Here is a 23655-nt window from a genome sequence, read left to right as displayed (position 1 = left end):
AGAAAATTTATTTGACACTAGTGGTTAGAATTGGATTTATGAATTGGGCCAAAAGATTTCTTAAGTGCTTTTGTTTTCTGTGATACCTGGTTTATAGAAGTAGAGCAGTCTTAAATGTTAGTGCAACAACGCTTTGCTTTATTCACCAAAGATAGCTTAATGATTGATACATACTGAAAAATGGGGAGTTTGGCTTGACATATAAAAAAGATGACTAGTGGTTATAATCCATCTATTGTTCTATGAAATATTTTTTAAACCAACTGTGATTCATTTCTTTTACTGTAAGTATGAAAAAAATCCCAGGAGATACTCAAAAGGTTTAATTATATTAAATAATCTGAAAAATCCTCAAAGAAACATGTTAAGAATAAATACATTCAGGCCAGGGATCTAGCTCTGTGGTTCCACCGCCTGCCCTGCAAGCGCAAGGACCAGAGTTCGATCCCCGATACCAAAAAAAAAAAAGAGTAAGTACATTCAAATAAATGTTGTTCCCCGTGGAAGAGTTGCCTTTAGAAATGATATACTTCAGATCATCCTGCCTTTTAGGGAGATACATTTTGGAAAGTATTGTCGATCTAAAGTACATTCCTTGAGAATGTGGTAGGAAAATCTTCATACTTGAAATTTCAGGTAAACAAGACAAAATATCAAGTTTAGTAATATTTTTTATTTAAAATGAAGTTTGGGGGGCCGGGGATTCAGCTCGGTTTTGCTGCCTGCTGCGTAAGTGCAAGGACCCAAGTTCGATCCCTGGTACCAATAAATAAATAAATAAATAAAATGAAGTTTGGGGAGTATAATTTATAAATTGGCTTTTAGTAATACTTAGTGAGGATCCCAAAGATGTTTTCAGTAATGAAGGTATCAGAATAAAGGTACAGTGACTCAACATGACTCCTTACAGAAATTTAGGTGTGTATCATATGACATTTATGTTTAAAGTTAAAATCAGTCTATAGTCATCTTATAGTTGTTTACTACTTTCAAATGACTCTTTGGTCCTTTGATTTTTTTTTTAACTGGCACTGCACCCAGGGGCACTCTACCACTGAGTTACATTCCTAGCCTTTTTATTTTTTTATTTTGACACGGGGTCTCACTAAATTGTCCAGGCTTGCCTTGAACTTGTGATCCTCCTGCCTCAGTCTCCCACGTAGCTAGGATTACAGGCATGCCTAGCTTTAGCATGTTTTAAAAAGTCTTTGGCTTTCACAGTACGTCTAAGTTCGTATTTAATGATCTGCATCTCATAGAATTTAAAGTCAGAAGACTCATAATATTTCATGAAAGTGTCATAAAAGCAAGAGAGATTTAATGTGATCATTATAGAAAAAACATACCATGAGGAAATATTAAACCCTATAAATGCTTGAAATTATTTCCAACAGTTATTTGCTTTGTCACTGATATGAGGAAATACAAATAAATGTCTAATGTCTCAATAATAGAACTGGTAAAGAGTAGTGGCTGTGTTCCAGATACTCTTGGACTGTGTAAAATCTCAGATGTGATAGTGGTCACTGAGGCTTTGCTTGGCAAGTGTGGGCTTTCCTAGTGGTTATTGTGGTGTATGGCATCTTTGTTTTCCCTTACTGATAGTTTTTTTTTCTCTTAATGAAAAGCCATTAAATCTTAGTTTATTTTCTGTTGAGGCAAGCATTTAACAGACATTCAAACTCCCTAGTCTCAGAAGTGTTTAGTTTATTTGAACTGTGACTATGGGCAACAAAGTAACATAGAGTTAAAACCACCTTTCCTGGTTAGGAGTATTTCATCAGATTTGTTGCTCATTGACCTTCTAATATCTGTGTGAAATACTAACATTTTTACTGCTAAATCATGTTTCCAATGGAATAAATAAATTTAAAACCTTATAAATAAAAAAATTGTTAAGATACGTGTCTTTATTAATTATGGACTATTGTGAGTTGTCATTTCCATTTCTAATCTTGTTAATTATCCAAGAATCTCTTATACACATCACAGTAATAGTCACTAAAATGTTTGCATAATACCTACAAAGCATTTAATATACATGATTTAATCCTTTCCTTTAAACTCCCTATTGGGATACATGTTTTAAACTACATATTTTTAAGCCAGGGGACACATTTAATCACTTGCCCAAGATTACAACACAGACTGTAGGTGACAGAACTTTATGTCGTGTTCTATTAAACCACATATGCTTTCAGTACATTTAGAAATATTTTGATCAGATGAGAACCACACAGTCTTGCTGTTTTTATTGTGTGTATGTATATTTAATTTCTGTACTTAGAACTCATCAATAACTTTTAACAAATTCAGAATCTCAGGCCAGAGATTGAGTACAAAGATAAATAGATGTATTTATCCATAATATCTCACTTAGTTCTTAAATATTTTTAATGGAATAAAAGCTGTTGCTCCACAGTGGCATTTCTTAAATGTCAAGCTTCTGAAAGACCTTACTTTGTACCACAGTTTTCAAAGTGTGAAACAAACTAATCTGCTTAACACATTATTAACACACTGAGGTGATATTAGTATTTTCGTGCCTGACTGACTTCCCTTGAGCAATTTTCTATACTGAATTGTTCACAAATTCTCAAAATTAATAATTCTCTAGAATTATTTCAAACATAACTATACTGCCCAGAATTAGTTTCTTTTCTTTTTGGTACCCGGGATCGAACTCAGGTCCTTGTGCTTGCGCAGCAGGCAGCGCAGAATTAGTTTCTTATATGACAAGTAGTAGCCTAACCAAATCCTAGTTCATTCTTTTCTTTGATCTCTCTATTCTCAGTACTGTGATGCTCTAACTTTGACCTAAACTGAAAAAACTTAGACTTTAACATTAAGACGTGGAGGTATGACTTGGTCTGTCAAGTAGCTCACTAGTCACCTCTTTGATCTATATTTATTCATTCTTTTTATTTATAAATTCAGAGAAAGGTGGTGAAAGAAAAAAACTTGGGAGGAAATGAAGTCTAAACTGAAGTGAAAAGAGTAAGTAGGGTTGCCTGGCAAGAAGAGGAAGAGAATTATAGCATACATGACATACAGCATCTCTTGAAGGTCTGGTAGCAAGAGGGAGCATGATGAATTGAGAGGCAGAAAGTTTTGCTTGATTGAACTGCAGAATGTGACGGGGCTAGAAAATTTCAAGGTGGCATCATAAATAGAAACAAAGGCCTGGTCATAAGGTGAACCAGATAGGGGAGATACCAGATAGGGGAAATTACTGAAGGCTTGGTTTATTACTGTTTATAAGAGGTTGTCCAGTGATATTTATTGAGGGAACAATACTGGCCACAATTGACCAGGGAGAGTTAAATTAAACTAATAAAATGTCCGTGTACCTCTAAAAATATTGTTTGTGCTTCTCTATCTCTGCTCTTGAACCTTCATGATAATCCCTAATTTCTTGACCATTTCTACCTATTCACAGTTCATCTTGCCTCTTCTCATTTCTCTTGTTTCCTTCTTCAATCTAGACCCCTTAGACTGATGCTTCAGTAGTTCTTTTCTAGATCACTTGGATTTTTCAAGGATGAGTCAAGTAATAAGACATGCTTGGTATATACAGTGTTAGCTTTTTGGTGTATTTCTTTTTATTATTTTTATATATAATTCTGTAGTATGTATATTTATATCTTATACTTTTTGCTTATCTTTCTAGTATTTGCATTTTCTGCATTTCATAAAAATTTTTTCATAAATATTATTGGCCATAAAATATTTTGGCTTGGGTCCATCATTTACTTAATTTCCTAATGGTGAATATATAGCATCATGGGGCTGGCCGTGTAGCTTAGTAGCTCAGTAGTATAGGGCTTACCTACTATGCACAAGACCTTGGATTTAATCCCAGCAGTGAAAAAAAAGGGAAAGTAGGGTAGGAGGGAGAGAGAAAGCTATGATTTACTAGGGTAATGATTCAAATATTTTAGGGTTTTGATTCAATGCCAAGTTGTTATCCACGAGAATTGTACCAGTATGTAAATGTGGCCATTCCATTATACCTTCTGTGGTATTGGATTTTATTACTTATTAAAAAATTGTTGCTATTTTAGTAGTAGAAAGTTCATCACATTTTTATTTCGCGGTTACATGGTTGGCCATATTCTCATGTGTTAACATGTTCCCATCAGCTTGAACCACCAATGATATATACATAACTGTCCCATCTTATTATTTTTTCTTACTAATTTTATGAGCTCCTGACGAAGTCTCCTTTATGGTATTCTATTTGAATATCTTTATTAGGTTTGTTGTAGAAGTATAGAGAAATTAGGAAGTTTGTATTAAAAAAATCTATTGCTGATCTCTGTGATTTATTCTAATTAAAAACAAAAAACCCTTTCACTCAGTGATTTTAAAATATTTTAAAATTCTTCTGATCTTATGACTTACTGGTTAATGTTATTTCTTTAGTTTACCATATTGGTAAATTGAGCATTACTATTCTAAATACTTTTATGTCTGTTACTTCATTTTCTTTTCATGACAACTCTGTGAGGCAATAGAGGGCACAAAGAGGTGTTAAAGAGCTAATAAGAAAAACGTTGTCATATTATTGACAAATTATACACTGTGTTCTAATTCTACTATCATTTCTGTATTGTGATTATTTCCTTCTTTCCTTCCTTATGGCCTGCCTGCCACCTGGTTTGCCTCTCTCCCTCCCTGACTCCCTGCCTTTCTGTTTTTTTGTTATATTTTCTCCATTGGTGCTTGCGCTTGAGCTCTGGACTTCCCATGCGCTAACCACATGCTCAACCGCTGAGCTACATCCCCAAAACCTCCCTTTGTCTTTTTATGCCACTACCTCCATCTTATATAATGACTAATGTATGTTTCCTTCTCAAGAAAGGCTAAGCTAACTCTCTTTTGCTATTCTTGTTTTTTCAGATGAACTTATGTATTTATGTCATATTCCAAAAATGTTTTCAATGAAATGTTTCTCAGAATTAATCCATAAATTTTACTAGAAATATTTTCAACTTTATAATATTCAGTCAAAATGTGTCTTCTTTACTTAGTCTTAGATAGGTTCCAGATGTCAACTAAATATTTAAGGATGAATGAGTGGGAAGGCATCAGTTTATCATCTCTATAAAGTCTTGATTTATACCTTTCATTAATGTTTTTCAGCTTTCCCCATTTTTTCATGTGTGTTTTGTGTGAATATTGTTTTTTGGCATTGTTTTTTCATAATTTTCTAATTATTTTTGCCAATATATTAGAAAACCGATAGTCTTTCCATATTTATTCTGTTTTATTTATTTAAAGGTATGATTCTGAAGGAGTTTCTGAGGAATCTCTTGGGTAGACAATTACTTTGCCTGTTAATAATGATCATTTAGTTTTTTAAATTTTTGTGTAATTTTATCTATTTCTTTTTTCTTGGAATTTAACAAATAATGTTTAAATTTTAAAAAAAGATTGACAGTAATAGGCATCAATATGGTGCAGTGTGGTGCAGCTGAGCTTTGCAGTTGCTTGTCCTCTTCATGGGACTCCATAATGCTCTAGTACTGTACCAATAATGCCAACTGTACCAATGGGCAACAAGGCCCATATAACTAATAACAAATCTTATTTTCTTTATTTAAAAACAAACTATACTTTCACCAGCGTACTATCTGGTGGTTTGCAATGCATGATATCATTCTTTTCCTAGTTCCTAAAGTATATAAAGAATGATCTTATAAAAGATTTTAGATTGACTCTTCTGACATTTTTGGTGTCAGTTAAAGGAATTTGCTGTTGCTTCATAGAACCACTGTGGAAGATTATCGAACAGCACATAAAGATGGTCCAAGACACTGTAAAGGCCTTATGTGAATTATATAATTCATCTTCAGAAAAAAGCCACTTTATATTCTGTTAGCCCGTTTTATAGATGAAATTGGGACTTGTTCGTTGTATAGCTGAGAAGTGACAGAGTCATTTTACTTATAAAATAGAAACAAGCCTCAGGAATGAATGGATGAGTGGAGATAAGTATGTGTATATATATATGTATATGTATATATATATGTATATATATGTGGATATTTATACATATACATACATATGTATAAAATAAGTTTTGAGTTTATGATAGAATTATGTCCCAATAAACTCTTTGTAAATTGAAAATATAAATTGAAAATGCATTTAATGTATATAGCATACAGCACATCATTGTTTAGTCTTTTTTTTTTATTAAATTCTTTTGTTGGTACATTGTAGGTATACAACACAATTACTTTTCTCATTGGGAATTGTACCTTTACATAATGCATCCTGGTTCTTATTTTTTCCCCATTCCTAGCCCTCCCTTCACGCCCTCCACCCTTCCCTATTTACAAAGACTTTATTTCCATTTTTTCCATTTCTCATCATTTGTCCTTTCCCTTCTTTCCTTTCTCCTGACCCTCCCACTACCCCTACCCCTTTGGACCTTTTCTTCCTATTTTACATTATCGATTATTCATTCTAATAATTGGTACATTTTAGGTATACAATATAATGACATTCATCATTGGAAATTTGCACCTTTACATAGTCTCTCTTGGTTCTTATTTTTCACCGTTGCCCAGCCCTCCCTTCAACGCCTCCAGTCCTCCCTGTTTACAAAGATTTTGTTCCTATTTTTCCATTTTTTCATATTAATCCCATTCTCTTTTATCCTTTCCCCTAGCCCTCCCACTTCCTTCCCCTTTGCCCCTTTTCTTCCTGTTTCACATTACCTATTATACATTTTAGTCCTTATTTACACTTTCAGTTTCTCACACCAGAGAAACTATTCGGTATTTATACATGTGTGTCCTATTTATTTCACTTAAGAGTATGGCCTCAATGTGCATCCACTTAGCTATAAATGTCTCTAATTTCTCATTTTTTAAGGCTGAGTAGTACTCCATTTTATTAAAAAACCACATTTTCTTTATCCAGTCTCCAGTTGATGGGCATGTTTAGTCTGTTTTAAATGTTCTCAGAACACTTACCATAACTGTAGTTGGGTAAAATCATCTAACACAAAACCTATTTTATAATAAAGTGTTAAATATCTTATGTAATGTATTGAATATTGTACTGAACATTAAAAAAGAACAATTAAATAGGGGAATGCTTTCACACCATCATAAAATGGAAGTCTTAAGTTAGAGCATCATAAGTCATTGTATTGGTATATGTTACATATACATACATATATATGTATCATGAGCTTGAGGCATAGATTATTGCCTTTTGAAATTTTTATGGAGTCCAGTACTTGTCATAGTGGCACATAATGAACACTCTTTAATAATAATCAGAATATAATTTCCTTCCAGGAAAATATTACCTAATTACTTGAAGATTGAGTAATATTTCTTCATAAGGGTATAGTGCCTCAGTAGTTCATATGTGTTGTACTTATAAATGTACCAAGTTTTCCTCTGCATTTTGCAGACATGTTGGTAGTATTGGCATATAGGTACTCCTAATGTTGTAGTTTGTAATTTTACTTTGAACTTTTGTTTTACTTTTCTCCATAGGAATTCTAAGACAATATTGAATTCTTAGTACCTTCAGAGTAAAAGATGATTACTTCTAAGAAACCTACTTCCTATAGAACTCAGTGTATTTTTTAAACAAGGTGCAAGTGTATAGTAGAATAGGGACTATCTATAAACATTAGCCACTGTCACGGATGGTGAAGGTACTGGATCAATGTTTGGAAGGCAGAGGGGACAGTATGCTCATTTGGAGGGTAATGTGTTTTCTTCATAGTGAGATTCCCTAATACAGTGAGCCAGCTCAAGTTGGTGGGACAGAATAGTATTCAAGAGCCACTGTATAAGGGAGGAGTTGTTTTATAGAAGTTTAACTTTGGCATAATCTTGGGCCTGATAAAGGAAAAAAAGAGCACATTAGAATGTGGTTACTTTAGTCTATGAATAGAAACATTCTTAAACCAGAAAAGAAAACTATCTGAATTTTTTAAATTTCTTAAGGAGCTTAATAACTGTGTTCTTTTCCCAGCTCCCATATAAACTTTAAATGCTTTATATTTTGTGCAATAAATTGAAGCCTTAAAAGCTCTAGAAGTGCTTGAAATTATATTCTTCCTTGTGTTTCACAAATCGGATGACTCATTTATAGCTTATTCATTTTAGTTATGCTATCTTATTTTAATCTAGCCTTATTTCAGGGTTTATTTTGCTGATTCTTGGCTATTTCTTATGCCTGTCCACTAATTTACAAGATAACTTACTTTTATATTTGTAGAAAGTTTTTGGTAATTTTCTTCTAGTTGAAATCCCTGTGCAATTTGGAGTGTCAAATCTGTTCCATGCCCAGACCTAGTTCTCAGTCTGCTTTATTGGATTCATTACCTACTTGTAGCACCAAATGAATTCCATTCTTTGTTCCCTTCCTCCATGCCTTCCCTCTTTCTCCTTCAAGATGCCCAGAGTTTTTAGACCTCATGATTTTATCCTTTAAATGATACTATTTTTAATTTTAGTAAATCAAATTTCTTATTAATTTCTTTCTGTGAAAAAGATAAATTTCTGGGTCTTGCAATAGTGGTAGGATTTAAATTTTGTAAATATTTAAGTTTTTTATTAATAAATGATCTGTTAAATATGCAGTAAAACTACTTCACATCTCCTTAAACTAAAACGTTTCATATTGATTTTAGTACTTTCTTGAATGCAAAAACAAAGTTTAAAATTTCCTTATTAAAATGCAAAACCCAGTGTCTTCTAGACTTTTGAAGAGCTTTTGTCCATTGTATAATCAGTAAGGTAGCCAAGAGTTCCTCAGAAGCAGGGCATCATTTAGATATAAAACAGTTATGGCTTATGTATACAGTAATGATGTGGCATGACCATTCATGGAGTGGCAGCCACAGTTTTACTTTAGTGCTAAAATCCTTGGATACTACCAAATTTCATTCACTTTGAAGACTTTACTGACATTCCCTAGAACAAAAATGGTTAGGTTATTTTGATTTAACTAGATAAAGTTAGTATGACTAGAAAGCAAAATGACACAGTTGTGAGCCATAGACCTTTTTATTTTTTCCCAGATGTTTGACAGTGTAAACATACATAAAATACATATTAAAGTTTAGATGCTTTATGTTTTATGCAATAAATTGAAGCCTTAAAAAGAAAACATTAAAAAAAAGAAATTCATTAGTTTTACTTAATTAAGACAGTAAAATAGCAGCAAATGCCAAGACACTGTGCACTTCTTTTATTTAAGACAAGTTACTTCATTGACATCAGAGTCAGAAATGTGAGACTGGCTTTCTTTAATACTTAATATAGCTCAAGTCACTGGTTAGATAAGGGTATATTTTCCCAACTGTACATCAGGGAGGAGTGCTTTCATTAGTTTCAGAAATGCAGACCCTTAAACAGCCAGCATGAACACAGCACTGAGCATTACGAAAAATGAAGCATTTACTTTCCAAACATTTGCCACAGAAGGCAAGTGAGTCTTTACATTTGCGGTTGTTTCTTCCCTCCGTAAGTTAAGGGTTGTGCTTTGTTGAAACATTTCAGAAAAATTATTTGGCATGCCACTAGTGATACTTAGGGTCATGGGTGTTGGGGATGATTTTGTTGCACTAGTGAGGCTTGTGTTTATAATCATTCCATCTTGGAGATGAATAGTTAGAGTTGCAGCTGCTGCTTCATGTGAATTGATCATTTCTGTGGATGTATCTTCTGGATAGGGCACCAAAGCCTTATCAGTGCCAGTAAAGGTAGTGTCTTTGCTTAGTGTGCCACCAAACGTTGTTTCTTTTGTTCGATACCGTTTGGGTATTTTGGTCACTTTGGGTTGAGTCACCATACTCAGAGAGTTAATGGTGTCCACTGTCTGCATCCCGCTTACGGTGAATGAGCTTGAGGTAAATCCAGAAGGTGTGGGATATATGTTATGTTCCTTCAAAGATGATATCTGTTTAGAACAAGGAGTCCCTATCACATGGGCTTTTGTTTCCATCATCCACTTCAATAAGTAAGTAATGTTTTGTTTATAGTCACAGGACCACCTGTTATTGTGAAGGGTTATCTCTTGCAACTGTAAGAGTTGGTCAAAAGATTGATCTGGAATGAATGTGAACTTATTGTTGTGAAGGTAAAGATGTGTGAGATTTGTCAGATTTATTAATGTTCCTGGAAGGATTTGTGTCAAGGAATTATTAGACAGGTCCACAATATGTAGTTTGGAGGGCATGTTGGTTGGAACTGTCCAGAGTTTGTTATTGCTGAGATTAAGAACCTCAAGACTTCTTAGTGTATTTTTAATGAGGACCACCTTTTCCAGCATGTTTTTAGAAACATCCAGATATTTAAGATTCCACTGATAAGCAGTATCAGATTTGTCAAGAAGTTTAATGTTGTTGTTAGCAGCAGACATGTTCCAGAGAGACCGAGGTAACTGAGCAGGCAGGCTTTCAAGCCTGTTGTTTGAAATGTCCAGGGTCCTCAGATTGGTATACTGAGTTAATTGGTTATGCAGATCAGTAAAGTGGTTATAAGATAGGTTTAAATATATAATATTCTCTTGCAGTCCAGATGGTAATGTAGTCAAGTTTCTGCCTGAACAGTCCACATGCCTGTGCCTCTCTGTGCATATACATTGGAGAGGACAAATGCATAAAATACCAGGTGTGAGAAACAGAAGGATGAACAGGCAAGGAGACATTTTCAATATCTGATATTCCATCAAAGCCTAGAAACAAACAGATACACCCGTCTTTTAATATGCAAAAACAATTTAGGCATCTGCATGGGTCACTTAGCATTAGGCAAAATTTTCAATAAACCTCCTTGTTGTTGAGTCCTTTTATAATTGTTCCAGTGATTAAACTAACAAAGCTTCCCTTCATTTATAGTCCAAATGCCTAATCCTTCAATTGGGGCTATGTAGTAGAGAGAGATTCTTTCCCCCTACCCTTTCCTGCATTTTCTCCTTTATTTTCTTCCCTTTTTTACCGTATACTTTTTTACTCATCTTCTCAGAGTGTTAATAAGATAAAAGAGCATTTTCTGCAAGTAAAGAGTTGTAGTCTTAGCTATTATTATTTTTGAAAATATGCTTTCATGCTCAGGAAAAATGGCTGTCGTGTCTATTTTTTAATCTCTGCAGTAAAACTGAATGTGTATAGGATGAAATTTTATTTAGATATTAAAGCAATTCTTTAAAATTTCATCTTTTTAAGGATCAATTTATCCTTGTAAAAACATTACAAGGCACTTGAAAAATTCAGACCAACACCATGCCTTAAACCTCACATTTTGTGAAGTGATTTTTCTGTATATTTCAGCATTAATTCTAAACCAAAAGCAATATGTATATTTACAAAGTGAATGAATATTGAAAAGAAAACCCTTAAACTGATACTGCAGCAAATTTCTGGTGCATGCACTTGCTATTGAATATATATTCAATCCTAACATTGACTTTTTCTCAGAAAAAGAAAAAGAAAAAAATACCAAAATTGGTCTTTTACTGATTTAAATAACCTCTTACCATAGTGTTGTCTTCAACATCAGCATCTCATTTTCTCCGGGAAACTTGAAGCTTAGAGGTCGTCTTGTTCTGAGAGTGGGAATGGTTTCTGGCTGTGGGCTGTGCTTGCCTGCTCAGCTGCATTGTGTTGCTGTGAGCCGAAGCTCTGCAGCCACCTGATCAGTGCCACATAGGAGGACTGCAGAGCCGTCATTGGTGCTGACTCAAATTTATTGCAAGCAACAAAATGGGCAATTTTTTTTTTAATGGCATTGAGAGAACCTATATATCTCGGATTTACTATAGGATGGAATATCTCATGCAAATTAGATCTGGCCTTTACTCCTTTCTGTATTTGCCTGAGCTTAGGTTCCACATTTTAACATTTTTTACATTAAGAAGCTAAGGTTCTTTTTAATGCCTGTCCAGTCTTTTCACAGGTTGAGAAATGTTGAAAATGGATTTGACCTTCCTTGTGGATGGCTAAGATACTAATTTAACTTTTAAAATGTCTTTTTATATTCTTTTCTAAAATGGTACAATTGTCATGTCACCTTTTAAAATACCGTAATACAATCTGTATGATGTGTGTGTCCTCCCCTACACCATGATAATTATTATATTTAATCTTTTCAAATTTGTTAACCACTTAATGTTTTATCTTCCCTTTTAGGAGGTACTGAAGTAATTGGTTAAGATTGTTTTGTCTTTATCCTTCTGATACAAAGAATCATTTTTTTTTTCTTTTTTTGGTACTGGAGATCGAACTCGGATCCTTGTGCTTGCAAGGCAGGCAGTGGAAGAACCACTGAGCTAAATCCTCAGCCCCACAAAGAATCATTTTAATAAGAATATACACATTAGGCTATATATTTTTATTTATTTATTTATTTATTTATTTATTTTGCAGTACTGGGGATTGGACCCAGGGTAGGATGCATTTAAAATGAGCATCTTATGCTTTCCATTTTCAGCTCCTATAATAATATAAATTTTTTTTTTTTACATATTCTGGGTTAAATAATTTTCAGTCTTTATGAAATTCACCATGGATGCTAAGTGGATATGAGTATTGTTTTTTTCCATAGATGTTTTTGGTACTAAATGAATGAATATTTATTTGATTGTATGCTTTAAAAAATATTATCAAGGGGCCAGGGATTTAGCTCAGTGGTTTCACCGCCTGCTGCGCAAGCGCGAGGACCCGAGTTCGATCCCCGGTTCCAAAAAAAAAAAAAATTATCAATTTCAAGCCAGGGATTTAGCTCAGTGGTTCCGCCACCTGCCTCACAGTGCAAGATCCCGAGTTCAATCCCCATTAACAAAATATATATATTTATATATATATATATATATATATATATATATATTTCAGATGGGTTCTTCAGAGTGTTTTGTTTGTTTCTGAAGAAGTTTATGGATTCAAAATTACATGAAATAATGTAAAAGAGAAAACTCATAAAATGGGATCAGATTTGTGATAGCTTTTACTCTTAGTGAATTGTGTAAATCTACTAAAACTCAAATCTAATCCAGAATGGCTAGTTTTCCTTAGAAACAAAAGCAAATAAAGTTATGGCATGTTCATTACCAAATTGTCACCATTTAAAAATCAACAATTATTAGCACATTACATTAAAGACAATCCTTTTATGCTTAACTAATATAAATTCTTTGGTTTTCTCTAAATTTAATTTAGTATTATTTTAACTTTAACCCCAGAAGAATTTATTATATTAAAATTTTTAGTTTACTAGGGAAGAAACTATACACTAGGAATCTTTTATGTAAAACTAATGTTCCTCCAAAAGTACATATGTTTTTAAGTCTGCAACATTAGGAATTTTTTTTTTTTTGGTACCGGGGATTGAACTCTGGTCTTTGCACTTGCATAGCAGGCGGTGAAACCACTGAGCTAAATCCCCAGCCCCAGGAATTTATTATTGATTAGTTTCTTTATTGCCACTTTACTTTGAGGGTTCATTTGGACTCTAGATTCTTTCTGTGGATTTCAGAAACCAGTCATCAGCTATAATGCTTAAAAGTAATGTGTTAAAAATACAACATTCAGGGCCAGGGATTTATCTCAGTGATACTGACACCTGCCTCGCAAGCAGGTGTCCTGAGTTCAATCCCCGGTACCAAAAAATAAAAAGCTATATACCAAAAATACTACATTCAGCAACATTTTTATATAAATAGAGAATGGGTTGCTTTTGGCATTTAGAGTTCTATCTCAGCTCACCTATAAACTATTATACTTCACAGGTTATGACTAAGGATCAGTTTACTGAACACTTAAATTTCTCCCTTATTTTAAGGAAGTTGCATTATGCCAGGTTGGAAGTAGAGCTGTCCGTTCCAATTACACTTACCAGTAATTTTATTTGAAATAAAAGACATGGGGCTGGGGCTATGGCTCAGTGGTAGAGCACTTGCCTAGCATGTGTGAGGCTCTGGGTTTGATCCCCAACATGACGCACACAGAGAAAAAGGACATGATCTATTACATGATATATTATTACCTAATGAATCTGGTTTTATTCTGTATCAGGATTAGATTCTGCTGCATATAATATAAAATTCTAATACAGTATCAATGACGGTGTTTCTCATTTCAAATTTGGGAACACACATTTTGCTTCATATTACTCAAATTCTCAGAAAAGGGGGAATGATTTTAATATATTTGAATTATAGCAGTCTGTTCTCATTTTTAAAAATTATCATACAGTAATAGTGTATTACCCTGGCATGTTGGTGCACACCCGGCATGTTGGTTCCAGCACTTCGAGAGACTGAGGCAGAAGGATTGCAAGTTCCAGCCCAGCCTAGGCAATTTAGTGATTTAGCAGGGCAACTTAGCAAGACCCTCAAAATACAATTTTTTTTCCAATTCTAGGATCGAACTCAGGACCTTGCGCTTGCCACGCAGGCACAGAGCCACTGAGCCACATCCCTGGCCCAAAATATATACTTTTAAAAGGGCTGGGCATGTAGCTCATTGCAAAAGCACTGGGTTCAATCCTCAGTACCACAGATAATAATAGTGATAATAATAAAATAATACTGTTACTCAAAAAATAATTTTTAGAGGTTTAAATTGTTACAGCTTTTCTTAGATACTATTCAGACACATTAACTACATTTTAGGTAAGTATGCCAAGGTCAAGAATTACACCTATTTTGTCAGCTGTTCTAAATTAAGCAGTAAATTAGTCTACATGTTCTTTTGTGTCCTAGGATATATTATCCCGGCATGTGAAAGATAAAGTACTTGCCAGGCAGTGACTTCCTTTTTTTGTTTTTGTAGTACTAGGGATTTTTTTTTTTTTGAGACTAGGTCTTCCTAAGTCACTAAGTTGCCCTTCCTAGGCTTGAATTTGCAACCCTCCTGCCTCAGCCTCCTAGAGTGCTAGGATTATAGGCGCGTATCACCACACCCAGCTGGCTATCCCATTTAATCCACAGTTTTCCTTTACTTCTTAGGATGATAACATACATTGTCTCAAATAATGGAGACTCATAGTATTCTCAGTTTTTGGTACAGGTTGAACATCCTTATCTGAAATGTTTGGGACCAAGAATGTTTCAGATATTACAATTTTTTGGATTTTGGAATACGTGCATAGAGTTTACCAGTTGAGCATCAGTAGTCTGAAAATCTGAAATTTGAAATCTTCTTAAATCCAAAACTTTTCAAATGCTGACACAGTTTTAGATTTTTAGATTAAAGATGGTTAACTTCTAAAGTAGATATTAAAATACAATAAACTATTTTTAAAACATAAAAGAATCAACAAAATAGAAAGTATGTCAAAATCTTAAGTGGCTCAGTCTTACTGCCTCCCCACTCCTCTTATTGTTTTCAGTTCTTCTCTAGAATATCTGTCATTCTGGGTTTATCTGTTTGCTTCTTTGGAAAGATTTAATTGTTCTTTTAGCAAAGGTTAGTGGTGCACGCCTGTAATCCCAGCACTCAGGAGGCTGAGGCAGGAGGATCACCATGTGTTAATTGTTTTGTCTCTCCTATTTTCTATAAATAGTTTCTAACAGTATTAACAGAATTATTTATTTGCATCATCCCACAATACTTTTAAAATAATACAAGTTCTGGGCCAGGGATTTAGCTCAGTGGTTTCGCTGCCTGCTGCGCCAGCTCAAGGACCCGAGTTCGATCCCCAGTACCAAAAATAATAATAATAATAATAATAATAATAGTTCTATGAGTAGATTACAGACTAGTGAATATAGCTGAAGATTTCTTTTCATCACTCTTAAATAGATTTTTTTTCCTCAGTACTGGGGATCGTACTCAGGACCTTGCACTTCCCAAGCAGGTGTGGCACCACTGACTTGCATCCCAGCCCCTCATGATAGATTTTTTAAAGCAGATATAATCAATCCTGTGTTCTGTTCTAAGGCAACTTAAAATAATTCTTTTCTCTACTTCTGTATCACTAACTTAATTAAAATTTAGATTCATCTTTTCAGCCAGTTTTCAGTTTTTCCTTCAAGTCAACTTGTGTAACAAGGTATATTCAAAAAAATATACTCTCTGGCACCTCTAATCATATTTTCTTCCTCCTCCTATTGGTAACTATTTTTATTAGCTTTTGATTAAATCTTAACAGTATTTCTTTTTGTAAATATAAAAATATATATTTATGTGTATATATATTCTTTATTCCCCTGCTATATAAAAGATTATATACTATTATATAACTTATTTTTTTCTTCTTCTTAATAATGGATCTGGAAGGTTATTCCATCTCATGGATCTCTGTCATTCATATCATGATGCACAGTATTCCATTTGGGAATGTACCATGGTTTATCTCACCACCCTCTATTGGTAGGCATCTGAATTGTTGCCAGACTTGCTGTTACAAATAATGCCACAGGGAATACCCTTGTACCTGAATAATTTTATATTTTTATCAGTGAATTTTTTTAATGCTCCTTAGGAGTAGTATTGCTGGGTTAAAAAGTTAAGAATGCATTTAGAATTTTCTCATATTATAAATTCCTCTTTATGGATTATACCATTTTCTAGTCCCTTCAGCAGTGTATCTCGTTCTGTACAGACTCACTGTAGACTTTGTTGTTAAACTTTTGTATTTATATAAGTCCTGAGGGTAAGCAGCATCTAATGTACTTTTAAATACATCTCCCTAAGTATGAGGAAGGTTGTATATCTTAAATTTTTTAAAGAACCGTTTACATTTTTTTCTGTAACTGTCTTTTATGTTTTGTGCAATTTTTTTGTATTGTGAGCCATCCCTCCCATATTTGGGGGCCTTTTAAATTTCAGAGGTAATAGTACTTGATCTTGATTTAAATTGCTATTATTTTTCTAGTTTGCCATTTGTCTTGACTTTTTATATTAGGTTATTTTTTCTTTGTTTTTTGACATTTAAAAGTTTCATGTAATTGAATTTTTTTCTTTTCATTGCCTCTAGATTTTGAGTCTCAGCTAGAAAGATGTTTTCCCACTTCCAGATTATAGAGGAACTCAGCTATATTTTCTTGTATTACATGTATGATTTCATATTTTATATTTAGATCTTGGGTCTACTTGATATTTGTTCTAATGTAGTGTGAAGTGTGGATCTAATTTTATCATTTTCCAAATGTCTATTCAATTGTCTCAGCACTTAACTCCTACTGATTTGATATTTGAGTATTTCTGAGCTTTCTCTTCTGTTCCATTGATCTGTTTGTTAATCGTGTAGCAGTAACAGTGTTTTTATTATAGATCCCCAAGTATTTGGCTACTTTTTTTAAAATCAGAATTAGGTAATAATAATAATTAATGGTCAGACATCTGATTCATTATCTCCCTACCACTACCACCACCAAATAGAATTATGTGATTGTGTGTGTGTGTGTGTGTGTGTGTGTGTGTGTGTGTTAGTCCAAAATCTGAGTTCTCTATGGTTCTATATCAGTGGAAAGAGTGTTGGACCACAAATTAGGAAGCAAACTCAGCTGTGGAACTATTTCTAAGCAAATCAACTTACTTTGTTGATTTGGTTGTTTCCAAATCTAGTTAATGCAGATCTGGTAAGAGCACCACTAGTATGTGGTGTGACATCAGTCTATCTTTAACTTCCCCATGCCTTGTCTTTTTGCTGTCTGTATTCATGAAATAAACTGTCCTGGATCCCTGATTCTTTAATTTTTTCTCTAGATTTTTCTTTGCTCCAGTATGTATGTATGTTTGCTTGTTTGTTTGTTTGTGACAAGGTCTTGCAAAGTAGTTCAGGCTCACTGTGCCTGGCTTGATCCAGCACTTTCTTCTCCAATATTTCCTTCATTAGCTTCCATTTCTTCGCACTGATTAAGCAGGGATTGCCATCATTTGGCTGCTCAGTTTCCACTGACCTCAGTAGGGAAAAATTATGTGTAGTCATTGTGAAGTAGGCTTCCCAGGCAAAAACTTTACGTAAAAAGCAAAAAACAAACACAAAAAAACCCCAGGTGCGATCAAGTCTGTTCTTCTGTTGTACAAAGAACAGAAGGAAGAAAACTTCATGTAGAGTTTGAAAATCTAGGACCAGACTATAACCAAGTCATTAGCTGCTGTTTTATCTGAGAAAGTCTGTGTTTCTCTGTGTTTCCCAATACCAGTCTTTGAAGGTTTCAGGAAAGAAAGTGGCAATAAAAGAGCAAAAACTGTGAAAAGAGCCCTTTAGGTAACTATTTTATATGTGAAATGGGAAGCATTAGAACTCTTCAAGGCATGTCAAAGATGTGACCAAATATAAAAGTGTTGTTTATCATTTACCCTAACTAAAATACTTAAAATTTAAAAGAATAATGAAAAATCCTCAAACTCCTGATTGCTGCTGGGTAAATTAGCCTTAAAGTGCTAAATTTGAAGCCAGGACTGGGGCCGGGGATTTAGCTGAGTGGTGCTGCACCTGCCTGGCAAGCTCAAGGTACTAAATTCAATTCCTGGTACAGGGGAAGTGGGGAGATAGTTGAAGCCAGGAATGATGGCATATACCTGTAACCCCAGCACTTGGGAGGCTGAGGCAGGATCTCCACAAGTGTGAAACCAGCCTGGGCTACCTAGTGAGTTCAAGGCCAGCCAGACCTACATAGTGAGATCATCTCAAAAAACAAAACAAAACCCCAAAAATGATAAATTTGAGCCAGGCATGGTGGTGCATGCCTGTAATCCCAGAGGTAGGAGGATTTCAAATTCAAGGCCAGCCTGGGTGATTTGACAAGATTCTATCTCAAAAATAAATAAAGGGCTAGGGATTTAGCTCAGTGGTGGGGTGCTTGTCCACCATGTGGGAGGCCCTGGCTTTAATCTTCAGGACCACCAAAAAATGCTAATTTTGAAAAGCACATGAGAGAAACATTTTTATTGTGAAGGCAGAAGAGAGCCAATGTAACGTGATAAACATCATGCTTAGTCAGGAAAAGTAAGTAGCTCAAGGAAGTGCTCCTGCAGATAAAAAGCACTAATGGTCAATAAGGGATGACTTTGAAGATTGAAGGGCAAGCATTGTGTCTAAAATTTCAACATCCAAAGGCCTCTGGTTTTTATTATAGGCGGGGCTTTGTCAGTTTCTTGAGCACTATTGCTACTATATTTATATTCTTTTCTGAAAACTCCAGAACTATGAGAGGTTCTCCAAGGCTCAGCTACCAATAAAGCTATGATGTTTCATTCTAAGTGACTCTTTCCCTGGAGCTAAGGTGGAGATAAGAAGGGAAAATGTGTTTCTTAGGCAAAGAAACACGTCTGTTGTCACAGGCTAAGGTCTGTGTCTAATGTGACCACTCTCCACCTCCACTTTGAGCAAGATTAGGCCCAGCTCTACTCTCGTATTTCAAATTTATCAGTAGTGGATGAAAGATAAAATTCTACATTTTTTTTAAAACGTGGTTTAAGGGGCCAGGGATTTAGCTCAGTGGTTCCGCCGCCTGCCTTGCAAGCGCAAGGACCCGAGTTCGATCCCCTGTACCAAAAAAATAAATAAATAAATAAATAAATAAAACGTGGTTTAAAACGAGTTTAAACGTATATTTACAAAGTGTATCCCTCCCTCTATTCCTCCCTTCCTTCTATAAGACTTACTTTGTTTGGGTATTTAAGACATATAAAGAAGAAACTTTTAAAATAGGCTAGCTTTAAAATTTATTCCCTCCCAATTTAATAGGAAAATGTCTGCATTTTATTGAACATGTTCATATTTTTTTCACGGTGTTTCTAAACAAGCCCTCCAGTTTGATGTTTTAATGTTTGTCTTACTATTGGCAGTGAGACAAAAGAGAAAAATTTCTCCCTCTTTTAACATGCATTTTAATCTCATCCCCATAAATTTGGAATATTTAACACTTGCAGTATTAACTTGAAACTTGGGAGTATGCATTTAATCTCTTTTCCTTGCCACCCCACACTCTGAAATGGAAAAATACTATTTTATGTATTCAGAATAAGTGTATACACAGCATTTCACAGAAAAATCTATTGGGTAATAAGTATATATAGATCGCTTGTTTCCAAAAAGGTTAAGTTAATGACATATATACCATCTACACATGTAAAATATACTATACTTGAAAGATGGGCACTATAGCTAGTAAATACATCACTGTTAATATAATTTTTTTAAATCCCTCTTATACACATGAGCTTTAAGCAGATTTCAGATGGTTTCTGAATAAAAATCAAAGTTGGCTGCCATTTATCATTTTATGTACTTTATTACATGAAGAAAAAAGGAGACATTTAAGGATGAAAGTTTGGCTAAAAAGCAAGTTGTAATATTTATAACAGTTCTGCAGGTGGTGGTGGCAGGGATGTGTTAAGATCTTGATCAGAGTCAAGAGGAATAGAGAACTCCTGACACTGAATCTCGTTGGAATCTTCTTGAGTTTTTACAAAATCTACTTGTGGTGGGGGCAAGTTAAATGACTCAGGGGGCAGTGGAAATGACTGTTCGATGTCAGAATTAGGATCTTCACAGGCTTGATTTAGACCTTCCAGAGATGGTTGGAGATTGGTAGAATCATTTGGAAGAGGAGATAGAATTATCATCGTGGGTTTGTCAGATTGGTTACTGTCCTGTCCTTCCAAATCAAAAAGAGGAGGTGGCAGAGGCAGATCTGTATCATCCAAAGAAGAAACAGCAGTACCAATTGTTGACCCATCAGCACTGATCTCTGATGTACCATTTACTTGATGTTTTATTTTCTCTGTTTTGGGGTTGTTGGCATCTTCAATGTTTTCATTTGATTCAAACAACTTAATTTCTAAGTCATCTGCTAAAAGTGTGCTTTTGTTTGGTTTCCAAGTCATAAGTGAAACAATAGATGTACGTTTTGTGGAAAGTTCATTTTCTCTGATGTTATCCATACATATGTCAGGGGTTTCTCCATCAGCAAATGGAGACCTGCCTGCCCAATTATGATCATTTAAAACTGGTTTTCTCAAGCACTTCCATAGTACAATCATGATTATAGCTACCAACATAAAAGTCAGAACTGTACCAACTAATATGGCAGCTGTTGAACTGTAATCTGTTTTTTTAATAACTTCTTTGTCATTGGTAGTTTCTAAAATAAATCCTGGTGTATTCCTAGGTAAGTTTTTGACCGTTGATATTGGCCACATGGATAGATTACCAACAGTTGGTAGTACTGGTTTTCCAGAAGAAGTATGAACAGGTGATGATGATTGTTGAGTAGGAGGGTAGACAAATGGTGTTGGTGGTTGTCTGGTGGAAGTGTAGGCAGAAGATGGTAGCTCTCTGGTGGAAGTGAATGCAGGCGATGCTGTCACTGGGAAGGAGGTGTTGACCATTGGTATTAGTTGTCTGGTGATATTATAGGCAAGTGACCTAGCAGAAGTGTGAGCTACTGATTTTCTAGAAGAGACAGAAATAGTTGGTGTTGATTGTCCAGCAGTCTTGGCAGGTGACGTTAGCTGTCCAGGAGAAATGTTATCCAATTGTGTTGGTTGACCCAAAGTATTCCCTGTTGTGTTTTGAGAATTAGCTGAGACATATGACATTGACGATGTAAATAAAGTAGACTGTGGCTTTTCTGTTGTAATTGTTTCTGTGTTTGAGAAAAAGGTATTGTTTGGGTATCCAAAAAACAAAATTAAGATGAAATATTTGGGATCCATTTCAGAATGTTTCCTCCTTACCAGTGGTTTTATAATAAAAGAAAGAAAGACAAGTCATTTGCTATCTAGTTACATTTGACTTTTTATTACAATGTCTGGCATAAAACAGGTAGTTGCCTGATTAGTATTTATTCCCAATTACGCTTGACACACTATAGGCCCAATATGAACAACTCTTGAATATACCGCAACTCATCATGTGGTAGTTGGCCATGCAATCCTCAGCCCCCAGCTTCCTTACATTACTCATCTCACATCATACTTGTCAAATGCATAGGCTCAGTATGCTGAGTCCATGTGCTCTTTACTTTTTTCACTCTATAGTACTAGAAATGCATTTACTTTGCTGCTTTGAAGAATACCAGGGACCATCTGTTACCTTAATTCAATTGTCTTTACTTCTCCTTTGTTTTCCTTCAACATTTGACACTATTGACTGTTCCTTCACTGTTGAGTAGCTGTTTATAATATAGTCTTCCTTTCATGTCACTTTCACTAGCTCCCTTTTCCTTGCCTCCTACATAATAATACTTAATGTTTAATTGGCTCCCTTATCTCTCATTCCTAATTCTATAAAATTTCGATTCTCACCTTTATGCCATTACTCCCAAACCTGTACATCCAGCCCAAATTTATCTGTTCTAATTCCATTTGTAGATTTTTTGGTGGACAGTCTGTGTATATATCCCACTATCAGCAAATTCAACATATTTAAGATGGAATTCATCTTTACCACAAGACTGATTCCCAGCAGTCACAAATTCGAGTCCAGCCTGGGAAATTTGGTGACTTAGTGAGACCCTGTCTCAAAATTTTAAAAAAATGTTGGAGATGTGCCTCAATGGGAGGGCCCTGAGTATAAAATTTGACACACACACACACACACACACACACACACACACACTCACTCCTCTAGCAAACTTTCTTTTTCTATTAGTTTTAGCAAGATTCGTATGTAGAGTGTAGTGTCCCTAACCCTTGCACCGTTCATGGTGTCCAGTACTCTGTCATTACCTCAGTGGTCCCATATTTGTAATGAGACCCACTTCAGTCCTAGGCTCAGAATCATAGAGTGTGACCTCTGAATCTGGTGAAGTCAGCCTTAGCCAGCTGGCTGAGTAAGCCTGCAGCTACTTTCATTCATGTATCGATGAGCACCATCTTTGTGTCAGGCTCTGTTCTAGGTTTAGGATATTTTAAAAAGTGGAAGTAGGAAGAAGGGAAAGATAGGTTGGTTGGTGGCTTCAGGTATTCTAGATTCTTGTGGCAGAAATAAACAGGTTAAAAAATAATGATATTAATTTGGTATTTTTCCTCGAAAGGATATTCAGGAGGTGCCCAGAACTAATCTAGCCTAGGAGAGCTTCAGGGGAGGATAGCCAGAGAAGTAAAACTGGAACTAAATCTTAAAAGGTTTGTTAGAACTAATTAAGCAAATAAATATTCTAACCAGGAAGAACATACAGGCACAGAAAAAGGGGCCACATTTGTAAGTGTAGCATGTAGGGACTTTCATAGGCTATAACAGATGATAAATTTTGAAGAGTTAAGTTCCACATTTTACTTATACCTGTACCACCTAAGTGCCTGCCTAACCATGAGAACCAGTCACTTAAATCTCTCCTGTTCTTACCTGCCTTATCTCTAAAGTGAGGAGTTATACTAAAAAAAACCATGTAACGCTGAGTGAAATACACTTATTTTGCATGTCATCAGGGTGTTAGATCCTTGTGTACATGATAAGAAACCAGTTTCTCTATGATTCATAGCCTAACCTAAGAGGGATTTGATGCTCCATTTCAAGGTATAATAAGTTTTTTAAATAAATAGACTTTTCATCTTATTTAAGTAGTTTTCTTTGCTTTTCCCTTTCCATCTAGTAGAACAGTGATGATAAATGGCCCTATTTCAGTAGAAGAAAAATTTTTTCCTTGTTTTGTCTCTTCCTTTGTACTTCTCTTTAATACTTAGTTCTCCTTTGGACTGCTCACTGCTGATGAATTACT

General features: G+C 34.8%; 3 protein-coding genes across 12 annotated transcripts in view; 1 reads left to right on the top strand and 2 right to left on the bottom strand.

Annotated features, from left to right (window-relative positions):
• Positions 1-23655, top strand: part of Nf1 (neurofibromin 1) — a 285217-nt gene that overhangs the window by 201258 nt on the left and 60304 nt on the right. The gene's annotated exons all lie outside the window — the stretch shown is intronic.
• Omg (oligodendrocyte myelin glycoprotein) lies at positions 9026-11759 on the bottom strand. Its single transcript, XM_004870680.4, has 2 exons — positions 11518-11759; positions 9026-10716 (listed from the first exon to the last, which is right to left on the bottom strand). Exons 1-2 carry the CDS (start codon positions 11518-11520, stop codon positions 9388-9390), a joined length of 1332 nt encoding a protein of 443 aa, XP_004870737.1. The 5' UTR covers positions 11521-11759; the 3' UTR covers positions 9026-9387.
• On the bottom strand, positions 20227-21649 carry Evi2b (ecotropic viral integration site 2B). The gene has a single exon (XM_004870678.4). It carries the CDS (start codon positions 21647-21649, stop codon positions 20288-20290), a length of 1362 nt encoding a protein of 453 aa, XP_004870735.1. The 3' UTR covers positions 20227-20287.

The sequence above is a fragment of the Heterocephalus glaber genome, unplaced genomic scaffold, assembly GCF_053883595.1.
Source record: "Heterocephalus glaber isolate CG9 unplaced genomic scaffold, H.glaber_assembly_v1.0 deba00001564, whole genome shotgun sequence".
Classification (NCBI taxonomy): domain Eukaryota; kingdom Metazoa; phylum Chordata; class Mammalia; order Rodentia; family Bathyergidae; genus Heterocephalus; species Heterocephalus glaber.
The sequence above is the reverse complement of the archived record's forward strand: the minus strand, read 5'-3'. Positions and strand labels throughout refer to the sequence as shown.